At 39.8% G+C, this 17,903-nt stretch overlaps 1 protein-coding gene across 1 annotated transcript; it reads right to left on the reverse strand.

Annotated features, from left to right (window-relative positions):
• Positions 1-2,990: 2,990 nt before the first annotated feature.
• On the reverse strand, positions 2,991-4,267 carry LOC139324738 (olfactory receptor 6X1-like). The gene is made up of 2 exons (XM_070954479.1): positions 4,253-4,267; positions 2,991-3,941 (listed from the first exon to the last, which is right to left on the reverse strand). Exons 1-2 carry the CDS (start codon positions 4,265-4,267, stop codon positions 2,991-2,993), a joined length of 966 nt encoding a protein of 321 aa, XP_070810580.1.
• Between the last annotated feature and the right edge of the window lie 13,636 nt (positions 4,268-17,903).

A 17,903-nucleotide genomic window follows, 5' to 3' on the forward strand; every position in this document is an offset into this window, starting at 1 on the left:
GGGTGAGGGTGAGGGTGAGGGCAAGGGTTAGAGTTAGGGTTAGGGTTAGGGTTAGGGCGAGGGCGAGGGCTAGGGCTAGGGCTAGGGCTAGGGCTAGGGCTAGGGCTAGGGCTAGGGTTAGGGTTAGGGTTAGGGTTAGGGTTAGGGTTAGGGTTAGGGTTAGGGTTAGGGTTAGGGTTAGGGTTAGGGTTATGATGAGTTGGTTAAAGGAAAATGATGACAACCCAAAACCTTAGAAAGTCAGTTTTCATGCCAAGTCTCATGCCTCAGGGGTCGGTCCTCTCGCCCCTCCTGTTCAACATTTATGTGAAGCCGCTGGGCGAGATCATCCGTGGCTTTGGGGTGAGATACCATCAGTACGCTGATGATACTCAGCTGTACATCTCCACCCCAGGCCACCCCAACGATGCCCTTGAAGTGATGTCCCAGTGCCTGGAGGCTGTACGGATCTGGATGGGGAGGAATAGGCTCAGGCTCAACCCTTCCAAGACTGAGTGGCTGTGGTTCCCGGCATCCCGATATGGTCAGTTGACTCCATCACTGACTATTGGGGGCGAGTCTTTGGCCCCCACAGAGAGGGCTCGCAATCTGGGAGTCCTCCTGGATACGCAGCTGTCCTTGGAGGAACATCTGACGGCTGTAACCACGGGGACCTTTTATCAGGTTCGCCTGATCCGCCAGTTGCGGCCCTTTCTTGATCGGGATTCCTTGTGCACAGTCACTCATGCCCTCGTAACCTCTCGCCTTGATTACTGCAATGCTCTCTACATGGGGCTCCCCTTGAGGAGCACCCGGAGGCTCCAACTGTTCCAGAACGCAGCAGCGCGGGTAGTGACGGGAGCAGTGTGGCGCTCCCATGTAACACCGCTCCTGCGTGAACTGCACTGGCTCCCGGTGGTCTTCCAGGTGCGCTTCAAGGTGTTGGTTATCACCTTTAAAGCGCTCCATGGCATAGGGCCTAGCTATCTTCGAGACCGCCTGCTGCCACCGACGACCTCCCACCGACCCGTGCGCTCCCACAGAGAGGGCCTCCTCGGGGTGCCATCAGCCAAACAATGCAGGCTGGTGACCCCCAGGGGGAGGGCCTTCTCTGTGGGGGCACCTACCCTCTGGAATCAGTTGCCCCCTGAGATAAGGAGAATCCATGACCTCAGTGCCTTCCGCCGTGCCCTTAAAACTTTCTTTTTTCAACAAGCCGGGCTGGCTTAATTTCTTTTTAAGGGTTTTTTAATTGTTCTCTTTTGCTTATCGTTTTAATTAATGGGGCCAAATCTATATATATTTTTAAATGTGTTTTAATATTTGTATTTGATGTTTTTATCTGGCTGTTCACCGCCCTGAGTCCTCAGGGAGAAGGGCGGTATACAAATTCAAAAATAAAATAATAAATAAAATAAATAAAATAAATTCAAGAGAACTATCTGAAAAAGTATTCTGAACCATGGACAGCACCAAATCTGTTCCATTTTTCCAACCACTCTATAATGGGTTCCACTTACAACATCTTGAATCACGGAGCTGCTTATACAGTTTGACAGAGGAATAATTGAAGCTGTCCTTTTTATGTTCTATAACTGTCTGGTTTGCTACAGCAACCAAACAGGACAAGGACAGACTTCAACGGATAGTTAGGACTGCAGAAACAAAAAACAATTCCATCCAGCCTGCCTTTCACTGAGGACCTGTGTATTGCCTGAACCAGAAAGCGGGCAGTGAAAATATCTACAGACCCCTCACATCCTGGACATAAATGGTTTCCACTTCTTCCCTCAAGATGGTGCTATAGGATATTGCACACCAAAACAACCACACACAAAGACAGTCCTCTCCCCTCCCGTGCCATCACCCTGACAAATAACTAATTCCCACAACACCATCTATGCCCTAGGCTGTTAAACCACCTAGTAGGGCTGTTTTACCTATTAACCTTCTCACAGCTTCATCTTTCCTATTATATATTTCCGTAGCTTCTTATGACTATAACTTTGTGGTTTGTACCTCTTGATTTCTATTGATTGCCTTTATTTAATATCCTAATATGCTTTCTGTTGCTTGCGTATCCTATGACCATCACTGAGTTTGCATCCTATGACTTATGATAATTGTACTTTATGATTATGAGCATGATTTATTACTTGTTGCTTGGATGTATGCACTGGAGACAAATTCCTTGTGTGTCCAATCGCACTTGGCCAATAAAGAATTCTGTTAATTCCAACAGTCATTTTTCAATTAACTGCACCAGGAAATCCAAAGGATGCAAACGGATCCCCAAGTCAAAGTTAAAAGCAAAGAAACCCAGAGAGTAGATCACTACTGCCACTGGTACAGATCCATAAGAAAATTGTCATCTTTTTTGTCATGATTGAAGAACATTCAAAAGCTATCCTTCCATGATATTCTGACCTATGCATAGTACACAAAATTATCTGTTACTACTTCAGTTTCAACCACAATAATACACGAGCACACAATAGATACAAACTCAAGGTAAACTGATCCAAACTCGATTGCAGAAAATACGACTTCAGTAACAGACTGGTCAATGCCTGGAATGGACTACCTGACTCTGTTGTTACATCCTAAAACCCCCATCACTTTAACCTTAGACTGTCTACTGTTGACCTCACCCCATTCCTAAGAGGTCTGTAAGGGGCATGAATAAGGGCACCAGTGTGACTACTGCCCCTGTCCTACTGTCCCCATTTATTGATACCCATTTACTGTGTTCATATTTATGTTTATACCTGTTTGACAAACTAAATAAATAAATGATAAATTCTTCCTGGGATTCAGCCTAGATTGAAGTTATGGGTGCTCCCATCACCATAGTTTCAAATACTGAATGATGGATGTTGTCCTTTTGCTACTTCCATCTTCCCTTGAATTAGGCAACGTAAACTTATAGTAAAATATTGCTGATGGATAGTTCACCCACTCGTCATCTTCAAGAATAGGATTGCTCTTTGAAACAGGTCTAGGTTTAGATTTTAGGGAAAACTGGAGGCTTTTTTTCTTAATGCTTTCCAAATCGCTTCTTTCACTTCATTGTTCCTAATAGTATAAACAAAAGGATTGAGCACTGGAGCGACCGTAGTATGGACCACAGAAACGGACCGGATTACACCGAACGAAGAGTTCTTGATAGTAGGTCTTAAATAGACAAAAAAGACTGACCCATACAAAATGCAGACCACCACCAAATGGGAGGCACACGTCGAAAAGGCCCTCTGCTGTCTGGTTGATGAAGACATTCGGAGAATGGTGAAGATGATGAAGAGGTAAGAAATGAGAGTGAAAAGCAGAGAGGACATCACTACGACTATAGTAATAAGGAAGCCCAAGGCTTCAATGAGATGTGAATCTCCTCCTGCAATCTTTAAAACAGGCCCAATGTCACAAAAGAAATGATTGATAACATTGGAGCTGCAGTAGGGTAGGTTAGCAATCAGGATGACCTGACAAATCATGTAGAAAAAAACCACAAGCCAGGCTGCCACAGATAGCTTCAAGCAAACTGCAGAAGTCATGATTGTGGCATATCTCAAAGGATAGCAAATGGCTAAGAATCTGTCCAAGGATATCAACGTGATGATGAAAAATTCTGTAATGCCAAAGAAGAAGTAAAAGTACAGTTGTGTTATGCAGCAGTAGAAACAGATGGAATTGTTTGCAGAGAGATAGTTGACTAGCAGTTTAGGAATAAAAGCAGTGGTGTGTCCAATGTCAATGCAAGAAAGGTTGCTAAGGAAGAAATACATGGGCTTCTGGAGATGGCGGTCCAAAATTACCATCACAATGATGAGTCCATTGCCCATCAGACACAGGAGGTAGAGCAGAAAGATGCCTGCATGCATCACACCTTCCATTCGCCCTACTCTTGGCAAGCCGACCAGGATAAACTCTACTGCTCTCGTACAGTTGGTCAAATTCATGTTCTCCTATAAGATCGGAAAATACGGCATTTTCAATGAGTCACTTTTTAAACACATTTCTAAATGTGGTTTTCATGAATTACTGTTGTGTTTGGAACACATAAAACATACTAGTGCATTTACAGAAATGGTATCAGATCAGGTACTATCCTATGTGGTGGACATGCCTAAAAGCAAAAAAAGAAAAAACATTTGTCAAAAATACATACATGGTTGGGAAAAAATGATAAAGCAACATATTGATTTGAAGCCAGAAATATTTTTGTTGGGTATTCTACTGGATAAATATAATAAGGGGAATACATATTTGATCTTACATGTATTAAGCACATTCAGAATTGTATTTGCACAACAATGTAAAAGTGAAGAGATTCCTACAGATGAAAATGTGATTAAAAATATTAGATTGTGCAGAAATGAATAGATTAACACTTACAATTAAGGGAGAAACAGAATACTTTTTGACATGGGGTTTATTTTATCAATGGTTAGCTCACAAAAGCAGAAGTTAGAAACATGGAAATATAAGAAAAGGATCAATGAAAGAAGGGAGGTTCGTTAAGATAGAAAAGTAAATATTATGATTATTATTTCTATTATTATAGAATTTATATTAATGTAATGAGCATCCTTGCAAATACCATGATTATTATTTTTCAAAACTGTTTGTACCCAGACAATACACTCTTTAATTGAAAGTGGGATTTTTATTTGCTAAAAAATAAAAAACTTTATACCAAAAAAAATAAAAATAACCCCATATAAGTACATTTAGTATGATAAGTGCCCCAGGACGATTGCCAAGACTTCATTTATTGGATTTCCATATCTTTCATTTAAAGCCTTCTTCATCCTTCCAGCTTTTGTATCTTCAGTAGATAGAAAATATTGCTGAACCAAATTCAGAGTTTGATGGAGGGATGTTGAGAGCAGTAGGACAACATTCGGAGGTGGAAACTCATCTGGATATGCAACACGGACACATGTCACGGCTGTCCCAAAGCTGCTTTTTCAAGAAGCTACTGGACTTTATTTGTTTTTCCTTAAAGACGTTTCACTTCTCATCCAAGAAGCTTCTTCAGCTCTGACAGGTGCTTCCATTCCCCACTATCCTGTCAGAACTGAAGAAACTTCTTGGATGAGAAGTGAAATGTCTTCAAGGAAAAACAAAAGAAGTCCAGTAGCTTCCTGAAAAAGCACCTTTGGGATATTTTTACTATAATACATATATCAGTATTCAACTAGTGAGGGACGATACATGTATATATATATATTAATTTGATTTATATGCCGCCCTTCTCCGGAGACTCAGGGCGGCTTACAATTCGTTAAGCAAATAGCCTTCATACTTTTGTATATTTATACAAAGTCAGCTTATTGCCCCACAAACTGGGTCCTCATTTTACCTACTTTAGAAAGGATGGAAGGCTGATTCAACCTTGAGCCTGGTGAGATTCGAACTTACAGTAATTGCAGACAGCTGGTGTTAATCACAATGCTATCAGTCTGCTGAGCCATCAGGCCCATATGTGTTCTTGTCTGTCGTTTTTCAGTTTTAATGCACTTTTTTTTTTAAAAAAAAAATAATGCCTAGTTTTATTTTGTCTTTGTAAATTTTTCTTCTTTTTTGAAAGTGTGCATTTTAATTTTCTGAATAGAATAAAAAACTTGTATATAAAGTATTCTCATCCCCAGCTGAGCACGACCGAGTAAACCTGTTGATACGATGAAAGTTCATCATAACATTTGGTGCATATTTATTAAAATTATTTGCCATCTATCTAGCCATGGGGTCACTCTAGGCAGTTTAGAAGCATAAAAAGAGAGAAATGAAAAGTATGTGGGGAAAAAAAGAAAAAAAAAACCAGAAGGAAGAATACAGAGTAATAGGAAGCTTGGGTGCTCTCTGAGCTTGCTTGTTATACATAAGTACACAATCTCTGAAGAAATTTCTTGGATGAGAAGCAAAACATCTTCAAGGAAAAACAAAATCCAGTTGCTTCTTGAAAAAGCAGCTTGGGATAGTTTATAGACATCAACACATATGCTTCTACTGTATATGAATATTTGCTAAATTTCTCTCTCTGGATAATCTTGGATGACCACGACAGAAAGAACGCAAATAACATATTTCTACATTCACATACCCAACATTCTTACGAATAAGAAGTGAAGATCCTCAACAGTGTGGGAGACTGAGATTGTTCTCCATTTCAATCTGAGACAAGAAAATCAGCCATGGACACCTGCTAAATAGATCCCCAAATCATAGCAGCAATAACAAAATAATAACACTTTTTACAACTTCTCAGTGGAGATTTTACATCCTCAAACAGGATACTCAGGTTTCAATAGCTTGCAAAGAAATATTTTATCTACTCTGGTAAAGCCAAAAAAAACCCCTGTTTTATCTAGTTTTTTAAAGCCTTTTCTGGAAATTAGTTCATAGAAATGAGAAGTTATGGGGTGATGTTTCATAGACACCCGAGATAACCTCTCCAGAGGAAGTCTTGTTTCTCATTTCCCATGGGAATCCAGACATGATGCTAAGAAAATAATATTTTGAATCACTATGTCATGAACCTCATATAATATTTGGATCCAATCAGTAGTGGCTTCCATTGCTACCAGTTCCCTCGTGGGTGAGCTCGCAGGTGCGTGTAATACTTCTGCGCATGTTTACGACGCTTCTGCTTATGCGTGTGATGCTTCTGTGATGCGCAGAAGCATCTGCACATGCGCAGAAACATCCGGGCTGGTGGAAGGAGTCTTCTGCTGCCGCCGCTACCAGTTCGTCAAACCGGGATGAACTGGTAGCAACCCATCACTGGATCAAATATTAACTTTTGCTCCAAGATTGTTCATCTTCTGTGTATGATTACTTTAGCACAGTCTTGCAATAATAATTGGGGGGGGGTACTTTTCTTCCCATACTATTTTCCTCCTGTATGGAATTTTCTCTGTTTCCATGGAAGCGAAAAGGAGGAAAATTTACTCAAAAGCTCACGTCAGTGAGGTTATGTTTTGGGGAGGTGGAGCAGAGGTGGGTTTCAGCAGGTTCTGACCAGTTCTGGAGAATCGGTAGGGGAAATTTTGAATAGTTTGGAGAACCGGTAGTAAAAATTCTGACTGGCCCCGTCCACATCTATTCTCTGCCTCCCGAATCCCAGCTGATCGGGGGAAAATGGGGATTTTGCAGTAACCTTCCCCTGGAGTGGGAACGGAGTGGAGATTTTACAGTATTCTTCCCCTGGAGTGGAGTGGGAATGGAGATTTTACAGTATCCTTCCCCTGCCACGCCCACCAAGCCATGCCCACCAAGCCATGCCACGCTCAGCAAGCCACGCCCACAGAACCAGTAGTAAAAAATTTTGAAACCCACCACTGAGGTGGAGGGTGGGATTTTAGGGAACTAAATATGTTTCTGTTCAGTTAAGAAGGGAAGGGAACGGAACGGAAGAAAACAGGGGGAAGGAAGGAAGGAAAAATGAAAGAGAAGGGAATGAGAGGAGAGAAAGGAAGGGAAAGGAAAGGAAGAGCTAATGAACAGCCATGGGAAGGATTAGATTTGCAAATTAAATGTGAATTGTTACTAATATTGCCCCTTAGAACAAACTTGTAATTAAATTACCCACAATTGAACTTCTAATGCATTTGATAATTCACAATTCTTGACTTACAGCAGCTCATTTAGTGACCATTCAGCACAGAAAAAATATGACTTATGACCACTGTTCACACTTATGACCATTGGGGCATCCCCATAGTCATGTAATCAGAACTCAGATGCTTGGAATCTGATTCATATTTATGACCATTGCGGTATCCTGGGCTCCTTTTTGACCTTCTGACAAGCAAAGTCAACAGGGAACCCAGATTCACTTAACAACCCTACTGCTAATTTAACAACTGCAATGATTCACTTAACAACTGTGGCAAGAGAGGTCATAAAAAGGAGGCAAAATTCATTTTACAGAGGTCTCACTTAAAAACAGAAACGTTCGGCTCAATTGTGGCCGTAAGAGCCCTGGTAGCGCAGCAGACTAAAGCACTGTTATTAACATCAGCTGCCTGCAATTTCTGCTGGTTCGAATCTCTCCAAGGCTCAAAGTTGACTCAGCCTTCCATCCTTTCAAAGGTAGGTAAAATGAGGACCCAGATTGTGGGGGCAATAAGCTGACTTTGTATAAAATATACAAAAGTATGAAGGCTATTGCTTAACGCATTGTAAGCCGCCCTGAGTCTCCGGAGAAGGGCGGCATATAAATCAAATAATAATAATAAAAAAAAGTTGAGGACTGCGGTATCCTTAAAGGGAGCATCTGTCTAAAATTCACACAGGCATAAAAATGATACCTAAAGAGAGATTTGAAAACAAAATGGCTCTTACGTGAGTTTGCAATCCAAAATGTATCTGTTTAAAAAAGCTAATTTAAAAGGTTATTTTAAAAAATTATGCTGTCTCCGAGTGTCAGAAACTAAACTTAACCACTAGCAAAAAACAAACAAACCAGAAAATCAAGAAATAGGCAGAGCAAGTTCTTTTCTAATATTATCTAATGAATATAATATACAGTAGTGGCCGAAATTGTGGAAACCTTTTAGGAAAAGTATATTTCTGAGGTTTGATGGCTACTAACACCATTTTTTTGGGGGAAATTTCAAGATAATCCTATTCCACTGCTGGAATGGCCTAGGAATAGCCCAGACCTTAACCCAATAGAAAATCTATGGAGCCGACTCAAGAAACTTGTTAGTCAGAAGCGACGCAGCAATAAAACCCAGTTAATAGAAGCCATCATTCAATCTTGGTTTCACATGATTACAGCTGCAGAACTAAAAGACTTGGTTCACTCCATGGGAATACGTTGTAAGGCCGTCATTCATTCTAAAGGTTACCCAACTAAGTATTAACTGACATGGTGAAAAAAATTGTATATCTCCTTTTTTCTATGGTGATCATTTTTGTATATCTCGTTCTTTTCACTTTTCTTCTTTATACTGTAACTGCTATTCTAACAGCAAATCCTTCATAAAAGTTATTGCGTTACATTCCTGATTAAATTATCTTTCCATTGAGATATAATTTTATGGTACTACTCCCCAAAAATAGTGGTGTTAGTAGCTCGTTTTAGAAAATCAGTTTTCCCAAAAGGTTTCCACAATTTTGGCCACTACCGTATGATATAATATGCATCATGTAATATGCATAGTAACACATACATCGATGTAGAAATCCTTTAGCTTTTTCCGAAAATAACACGATGGCAGGATAGAATTAAAGAAATAAATCAATTCACTTTAGCCAATGGGCTAAACTGAAAAGCGTGATGGTTCCTGTATATCCACACCTGTCTCTGTGTGAAAAGTTTCAGGAATTGATCCTTGGTCCATATTCTCACTTTCAAATCTCGGCACTTGAAGTGAAACTCCTCATTTCAAGTGAACCTGAAAATACCATCTGGATCTTTTTAAATCCCATAGTTTCAATGGCTGTGTGGCTTTCTGATTAACTCTACTTAGTTTTATCAACTCTCTACACCCAATGAAAGTGCAGTTAATCCTCAATTTACAACCATGGGTTTAGTTACGATGGCAGTGAAAAAAAACCTGACTTATGACGAGTCCTCACACCTATGGCCGTTGCAGCATCCTCATGATCGCATGATCAAAATTTACAGAATACAGAATAACAAATTTTATTTATTTATTTATTTATTTATTTATTTATTTATTTATTTATTTATTTATTTATTTATTGGTTCGATTTATATGCCGCCCTTCTCCGGACACCCAGGGCAGCCTACAATGCGTTAAGCAATAGCCTTCATACTTTTGTATATACCTGCTTAGTAGGGCTTTCGGGCCCCCCTAAGCGGTGTTCTTTTTTATACAAAGTCAGCTTATTGCCCCCCACAATCCGGGTCCTCATTTTACCTACCTCAGAAAGATGAGCTGAGTCAACCTTGAGCCTGGTGAGATTTGAACTTGCAGTAATTGCAGGCAGCTGGTGCTGCTTAACAGCACTTTAGTCTGCTGCGCCACCAAGCCTCTTCATGGAATGTTATATTACGGAAATGTGCACTTCTACCAATTTTGTATGGAACTTAATTACTTTTTAAAATAATCATAATCATAAGTTTATTTGTCAAGCATACAGTATATAAGATAACAGGTAAAAGTATAAACATAATTTGAATACCTGAAAAGAGTAAGTAAAAAGGAATATTAGGACAGGGACGGTAGGCACGCTGGTGCACTTATGCACGTCCCTTAGGAATGGGATGAGGTCAACAGTAGACAGTTTAAGGTTAAAGTTTTGGGGGTTTGGGGAAGAAACTACAGAGTCAGGTAGTGCATTCCAGGCATTGACCACTCTGTTACTGAAGTCGTATTTTCTGCAATCGAGTTGGAACAGTTTACCTTGAGTTTGTATCTATTATTTGCTCGTGTATTGTTGTGGTTGAAGCTGAAGTAGTCATTGACAGGAAGGACATTGTGGCAGATAATTTTATGTACTATGCTTAGACTGAAGTCGGCGTAGTTCTAAATTGTCTAAGCCCAAAATTTTGAATCTGGTGGCATAAGGTATTTTTATTGCAGCTAGAGGAATGGAGGACTCTTCTCGTAAAATATCTCTCGACTCTGATATACAGTGTGAGTTCCAGACAGATGAGCTGTATTCAAGAATTGGTCTAGCAAATGTTTCGTATGCTCTCCTTAATAGTACAACATTACCAGAGAAGAAGCTACGCAAGATTAAGTTAACAACTCTTAATGCCTTTTTTGGCAATGTTGTTATAGTCGGCTTACAATCTGCTTACATTTACAATCTGCAAAATAATACTTGTATGAATTAATATAACACAGAGAGATGCTTTATATTAGAGAAAATTGCAAGACTGCTATTCAGGAAAAATTGCTAGACAAATGCGTGAGGTTGGATGGGTTGCATAAAAATACATACGTATCTCAAATTCAATGGTTCACAATATTCCTGGTGAACCTCTATTTTGAAGATAAGTTAGACATTTTTCAACAGAATAAAATAAACAAGTAAATGGGAAGGAGAAAAATTGATAAGGAGGAAAATAAGTAAAGGAGAAGGAGAAGGAGAAAAATTGATAGACTAGCTTATGTCTTGCAACCCTCTCTCAGCCCTCTCTTTTATATAATAAGGTGTATATTTTCTATAAGATTATCTCAGCTTAACCCTGCTAAAACTGAGTGGCTGTGGGTACCGGCATCTTGACTCGAACAAGATATTCCATCTTTGGTTTTAGGGGGTGAGGTGTTGCCCCCTGTAGATAGGGCGCGCAACCTGGGCGTCCTCCTGGATTCACGGTTAAATCTGGAAGATCATGTAATGACCGTGACCAGGGGGGCATTTGCCCAGGTTCACCTGGTGCGCCAGTTGTGCCCCTACTTGGACCGAGATGCCCTACGCACAGTCACTCATGTGCTTGTCATCTCCTGTATTGACTACTGCAATGCTCTTTACATGGGGCTGCCCTTGAAGACCACTCGGAGGCTTCAGCTGCTGCAGAATGCAGCCGCGCGGGTAGTGATGGGAGAGTCCCGACACTCCCATGTTACACCTCTCCTGATTTCCTTCTCTCTTCATTTTCTCTATTGTTTGTTTGTATCCAATTGGTAATGCTACTTCCCAAATCTGTTGAGTTGTTTGCATCTTATCAGAGACTAAATTATCGTATTGATGACATGATAAACTACATGACTTCTTGATGTGACTAATTTTATTATGAATTTTACTATAATCTTGGGAACCATGAATATTGCTGACAGGCATGTGGAATTAATCAAGCAGAATAGTGCTGGAAGGGACCTTGGAGATCTTCTAGTCTAACTCCCTGCTCAAGCAGGAGACCCTATACCAGTGATCGTTTTGCCATCACGTGCCAAAAGTGGGAGGAGCATGGGGGGGTCGCGCGCTTGTGACCACACCCATAATTCAATGCAGCCTGCCCCCACGCATGCGCACATGACCCCCCACCCCGCTCCCCCTGCTGGTGGGCCCAGTAGGACCATTTTTTTTTGCCCTCCCCAGGCTCCAGAGGCTTTCTAGGAGCCTGGGGAGGGCGAAAACGGCCTTCCTCACCAACCTGGAGACCCTCCAGAGCCTGGAAACAGCCCATTTGCTGACTTCCGGTGGGCCCGAAAGGCCTGAAAATTAGCTGGCTGGCATGCGCATGGGCACTGCAGCTGAGCTAGGGCAATGCTCGCATGCCCACCGATATGGCTCCAATAGGTTCGCCATCATGGCCCTATACCATTTCAGATAGGTGGCTGTCCAGACTCTTTTTAAAAACCTCCAGTTTTGGAGAACCCACAATTCCTGGAGGCAAGTTGTTGCACGGATTAATTTTTCTCACAGTCAGGAAATTCCTTCTTAGTTCCAGGTTGCTTTTCTCCTTAATTTAGTCTCCATCTATGGCTTCTTGTCCTGCCTTCAAGTACTTTGGAAAATAGATTGATCCCCTTTTCTTTGTGGCAGCCCCTCAAAGAGAGGGGAGGGGCCAGCCAGCAATTTAACTATCGGTTCGCCTGAACCAACCCGAACCGGCTGAATCCACCCCGATGACCATGTGACTCATTCAACAACCAAGTTAAAAAATAATCATAAAATTGGGTCTGGTCACATGATGATTTATTTATTTATTTATTTATTTATTTATTTATTCATTCATTCATTCATTCATTCATTCATTCATTCATTCATTTATTTATTTATTTATTTATTTATTTATTTATTTATTTATTTATTTATTTATTTCAATTTTTATACCGCCCTTTTCCCGAAGGACTCAGGGTGGTGTACAGCCATACTAAAACAACATATACCCATAAAATTTAAAAACAGTTTAAAATATATTAAAAATTTGGCCCTTATATTAAAAAAATTACAAACACCCAAATTAAAATTCATTTTCTAAGTCAGCCCAGCCTGTTGAAACAATAAAGTCTTAAGGGCATGGCGAAAGGTACGTAGGTCGGGGATCATGACCATAGCACTTAACGAACAAAATTCCCATTTCAGTTGTGGTCAAATGCTTGTATAATGGAATAATTATCTATATACCTTTCTGATGATGAAGGGCATCTACTTTTTCTATGACCTAGTACACTGCACATGTCAGGGATATCCAGATTTTTGGACCTGATGTACATTTAAAGTTTTAAATACAATTAATTTATCAATAGATATAAATGTATGGAATTACAGAGAATGGGAGAGGATGTACTTTAAACCTTGATGCAGTCCTGCTGAGAAATAAGTATCTTCCGATTTCTCAAAAATTATAACTTCTTCCATTACAAAATAATATGTTCTACTATATGACTACATGAATTTGTCCTAGAATCCAATATTTAGGATAAGTAAATAGAATACCCACCCCTCTCTCTCTATCTCTCTTTCTCTCTCTGTCCGTCTCTCTGTCTCCCTCTCTCTGTCTCTCTGTCTCTCTCTCTCTCTCTCTCTTTCCCTCTCTCTCTCTCTTTCCCTCTCTCTCTCTCTGTGTAAATTTATTGTATATAGATCGCTTTGAAAAAGGAAGCAATAATCAGAAAATATAGATAACTTGTCTTTGAATCTTCTCCATAAACTCATTCTCCTTGCATCAAATTTGCAGATGACACTAAGCTGGCAGGAACAGTCAACACCCCAGAAGACAAGCTCAGCATCAAAAAATAAACTTGACAGACTTGAACAATGGGCCTTATCCGACAACATGAAATTTAATGTGAAGAAAAGCAAGGTTTTACACTTAGGCAGGAGAAACCAAAGTTACAAGTACAGATTAGGTGAAAACCTGGCTCAAAAACAGTAACTGTGAGATGGACCTTGGAGTGGATGAACACTTAAATATGAGCCAGCAGTGTGCAGTTGCAGCCAAAACAGCTAATACAATCCTTGATTGTATAAACAGAAGCATAGAATCAAAATAATGTGAAGCATTAGTACCTCTTTATAAAACTTTTAGAAAGACCACATCTGGAATACTGCATCCAATTTTGGTCATCACATTACAAATATATATATATATGTTGAGACTTTGGAAAAAGTACAGAGAAGAACAACAAAGATGATTAAAAACCTGGAGACTAAAACATATGAAGAATGGTTGCAAGATTTGGGTCTTACTTTGGTCACCTAATGAGAAGGAAGGACTCACTGGAGAAGAACCTAATTCTAGGAACGATTGAGGGCAAAAGAAAAAGGGGGTGACAGAGAACAAGGTAGCTGGATGGAGTCACTGAAGCAGTCAGCATGAGCCTAAATGGACTCTAGAGGATGGTAGCGGTCAGGAACAGAGGTGGGTTTCAGCAGGTTCTGACCATTTCTGAAGAACCGGTAGCGAAAATTTTGAGTAGTTCGGAGAACCGGTAGTAAAAATTCTGACTGGACCCGCCCCCATCTATTCTCTGCCTCCCAAGTCCCAGCTGATCGGGAGGAAATGGGGATTTTGCAGTATCCTTCCCCTGGAGTGGGGAGGAAATGGAGATTGTACAGCATCCTTCCCCTGCCACGCCCAGCAAGCCATGTTCACCAAGCCACGTCCACCAAGCCATGCCACACCCACCAAGCCACACCCACAGAACTGGTAGTAAAAAATTTTGAAACCCACCACTGGACAGGAAGGCCTGGGGGAATGTTGTCCATGGGGTCGCGAAGGATCGGACACGACTTTGCAACTAACAAGAACAAAAATTATATAGACTGAAAAAAGCAAGGCAACCCATTGAAAAAAAAATCAACATTATTATGCTTTCATCTCTCAGACTCTTTTGCTTCTTTTTAAAAAATATGTAGTGTTTTGTATGTGTGCTTATGTTGTATGTGTGTCTATTCCCAATTGTGTATATGAATATATTCACATATACATTCACAAACATATAAAACACACAGGTAGGATCCTTTAGTTTGTTGTAAATTATGCCATAACATATTAGAGATCACAGCTTAAAAATTATGAACAAAGAGTTAAAGATCTGGAGTAATGAACAAAATATCACATATTCCTGAAGGTCTGAACTCAAAACATTACTGTTCCTGTAAAACACATCTGGCCCCACGGGAACAGTTTCAACAAGAATTCTCATTTTTAGATATCTGCACTTCAACTGAAACTTGAAATCTAAAATTTTACTTCTTTCCCTGAAACTGAGAAGACCATCTGGTTCTTCCTTGTGATGGGACTTAACGGACAGATGTTTCTTTCACTTTACTTTTAGAGAACAAATATCTTTCCCTATTAAAAACTTTTATCCAGAGAAATAAGTTCTTCGAATTCCCACAAAGTGGAAAACTATTGTATTAACTGCTGAGTTCTTATCTTACTTTCCGCCCCCCCACCCCAAACATAAAAAAGCTAAAAATTATCTAAGGTCATCTTCTGGAACTTGGTGGCCCCCACAAAATATTAATTTTGAATGCCCAACAACTCTAGATGGAATGGGTTTGGAATGAATAATGCTGTATGATATCCCTGTATGATTGATAGATAGATGATAGATAGATAGATAGATAGATAGATAGATAGATAGATAGATAGATAGATAATTGATAGACAGAAGTCAGACAGACAGATAGATAGATAGATAGATAGATAGATAGATAGATATTGATAGACAGATGATAGATAGATAGATAGATAGATAGATAGATAGATAGATAGATAGATAGATAGATAGATAATTGATAGACAGAAGACAGACAGACAGACAGATAGATAGATAGATAGATAGATAGATAGATAGATAGATAGATAATAGATGGATGGATGATAGATATATAGAGAGATAGATAGATAGATGATTGATAGATGATTGATAGACAGATGATAGATGATAGATAGATAGATAGATAGATAGATGATAGATAGATAGATACTGATAAAGATAGATAGATAGATAGATATTGATAGACAGATGATAGATAGATAGATGATAGATAGATAGATGATAGATAGATAGATAGATAGATAGATAGATAGATTATAGATAGATAGATAGATAGATAGATAGATAGATAGATAGAGTGGATGGATAGATGAATAAAAGAAAAACAGATTTGGAAGAGACCTTTGAGGTATTCTTGTTCAATTCCCTGGTCAAGCAGGAAACCCTACACTATAGCCCTCAAATAGATGGATAGATGGATAGTTTATTTTGGTCACCGACTAGCTTGAAACATGATATAAGAATATCCAGCCATAGAGAAGCCACAAACTTAAGTGTTTGGAGACCTGGTTTATTGTACCAAACATTTCTTGAGGATCTGGTGGCACACATGGACCATTATCTTTATCTGATTTCCCCAAGACAAAAAAGGAAGCTAACTTCTAAGATCTGAACATCCCAGCATCCCAATGCCAATATATTATCAAATGTTCTCAGCGATGTAGATAACATTGAATATCATCTAATTCACATTCCTCTCCCTCCCCTCCCCTCCCCTTCCCTTCCCTTTCCTCCCCTTCCCTTCCCTTCCCTTCCCTTCCCTTCCCTCCCCTACCCTCTTCTCATTCCCATCTTTTCCTTTCCTTCCTTCCTTCCTTCCTTCCTTCCTTCCTTCCTTCCTTCCTTCCTTCCTTCTTTCTTTCTTCCCTCCCTCCCTCCCCTCTCCTTCCCTTCCCTTCCCTACCCTCTTCTTATTCCCATCTTTTCCTTTCCTTTCCTTTCCTTTCCTTTCCTTTCCTTTCCTTTCCTTTCCTTTCCTTTCCTTTCCTTTCCTTTCCTTTCCTTTCCCTTCCCTTCCCTTCCCTTCCCTTCCCTTCCCTTCCTTTCCTTTCCTTTCCTTTCCTTTCCTTTCCTTTCCCTTCCCTTCCTTTCCCTTCCTTTCCTTCCCTTCCCTTCCCTTTTCTTCTCTTCTCTTCTCTTCTCTTCCCTACCCTCTTCTCATTCCCATCTTTTCCTTTCCTTCCTTCCTTCCTTCTTTCCTTCCTTCCTTCCTTCCTTCCTTCCTTCCTTCCTTCCTTCCTTCCTTCCTTCCTCCCTCCCTCCCTCCCCTCCCCTCCCCTTCCCTTCCATTCTCTTCTCTTCCCTTCCCTTCCCTTGAATTCTTAACTGAACAAAAACACATCTAGTTCTCTAAACTCCCATTCTCCACTCAAAACATAATCTCAGTGATGTGAGCTCTCGAGTTAATTTTCCTCCCTTTCATTTCCATGGAAAAAGAAAAAATTCCACTGCAGGAGGAAAATAGTGTGGGAAGAAAAGTGCCCGCAATTATTACATTTAATGAGCTTGTCAGACTCTGCTAAAGTAATCGTATACAGAAGATGAACAATCTTGGAGCAAAAGTTCATATTTGATCCAAATATTACATCAGGTTCATAGTGATTCAAGATATATTTTTTTTTTACATCATGTCCGGATTCCCATGGGAAATTAGAAACAAACTTTCTCTGGAGAGGTTATCTCAGATGTCTGTGAAACATCACTCTATAACTTCTCATTTCTATGATCTAATTTCCAGAAAAGACTTTTAAAAACTAGGTAAAACGGGATTTTTTTTTGGCTTTACCAGAGTAGGTAAAATATTTCTTTGCAAGCTATTGAAACCTGAGTATCCTGTTTGAGGATGTAAAATCTCCACTGAGAAGTTGTAAAAAGTATTATTATTTTGTTATTACTACTATGATTTGGGGATCTATTTAGCAGGTGTCCATAGCTGCTTTTCTTGTCTCATATTGAAATGGAGAACAATCTCAGTCTCCCTCACTGTTGAGGATCTTCACTTCTTATTTGTAAGAATGTTGGGTATGTGCATGTAGAAATATGTTATTTGCGTTCTTTCTGTCGTGGTCATCCAAGATTATCCAGAGAGAGAAATTTAGCAAATATTCATATACAGTAGAAGCATATGTGTTGATGTCTATAATCTATCCCAAGGTGCTTTTTCAAGAAGCAACTGGATTTTGTTTTTCCTTGAAGATGTTTTGC

This window comes from Pituophis catenifer, unplaced genomic scaffold (assembly GCF_029215685.1).
Source record: "Pituophis catenifer annectens isolate HBS135680 unplaced genomic scaffold, rPitCat1.0.hap2 SCAF_15, whole genome shotgun sequence".
In the NCBI taxonomy this organism is placed as follows: domain Eukaryota; kingdom Metazoa; phylum Chordata; class Lepidosauria; order Squamata; family Colubridae; genus Pituophis; species Pituophis catenifer.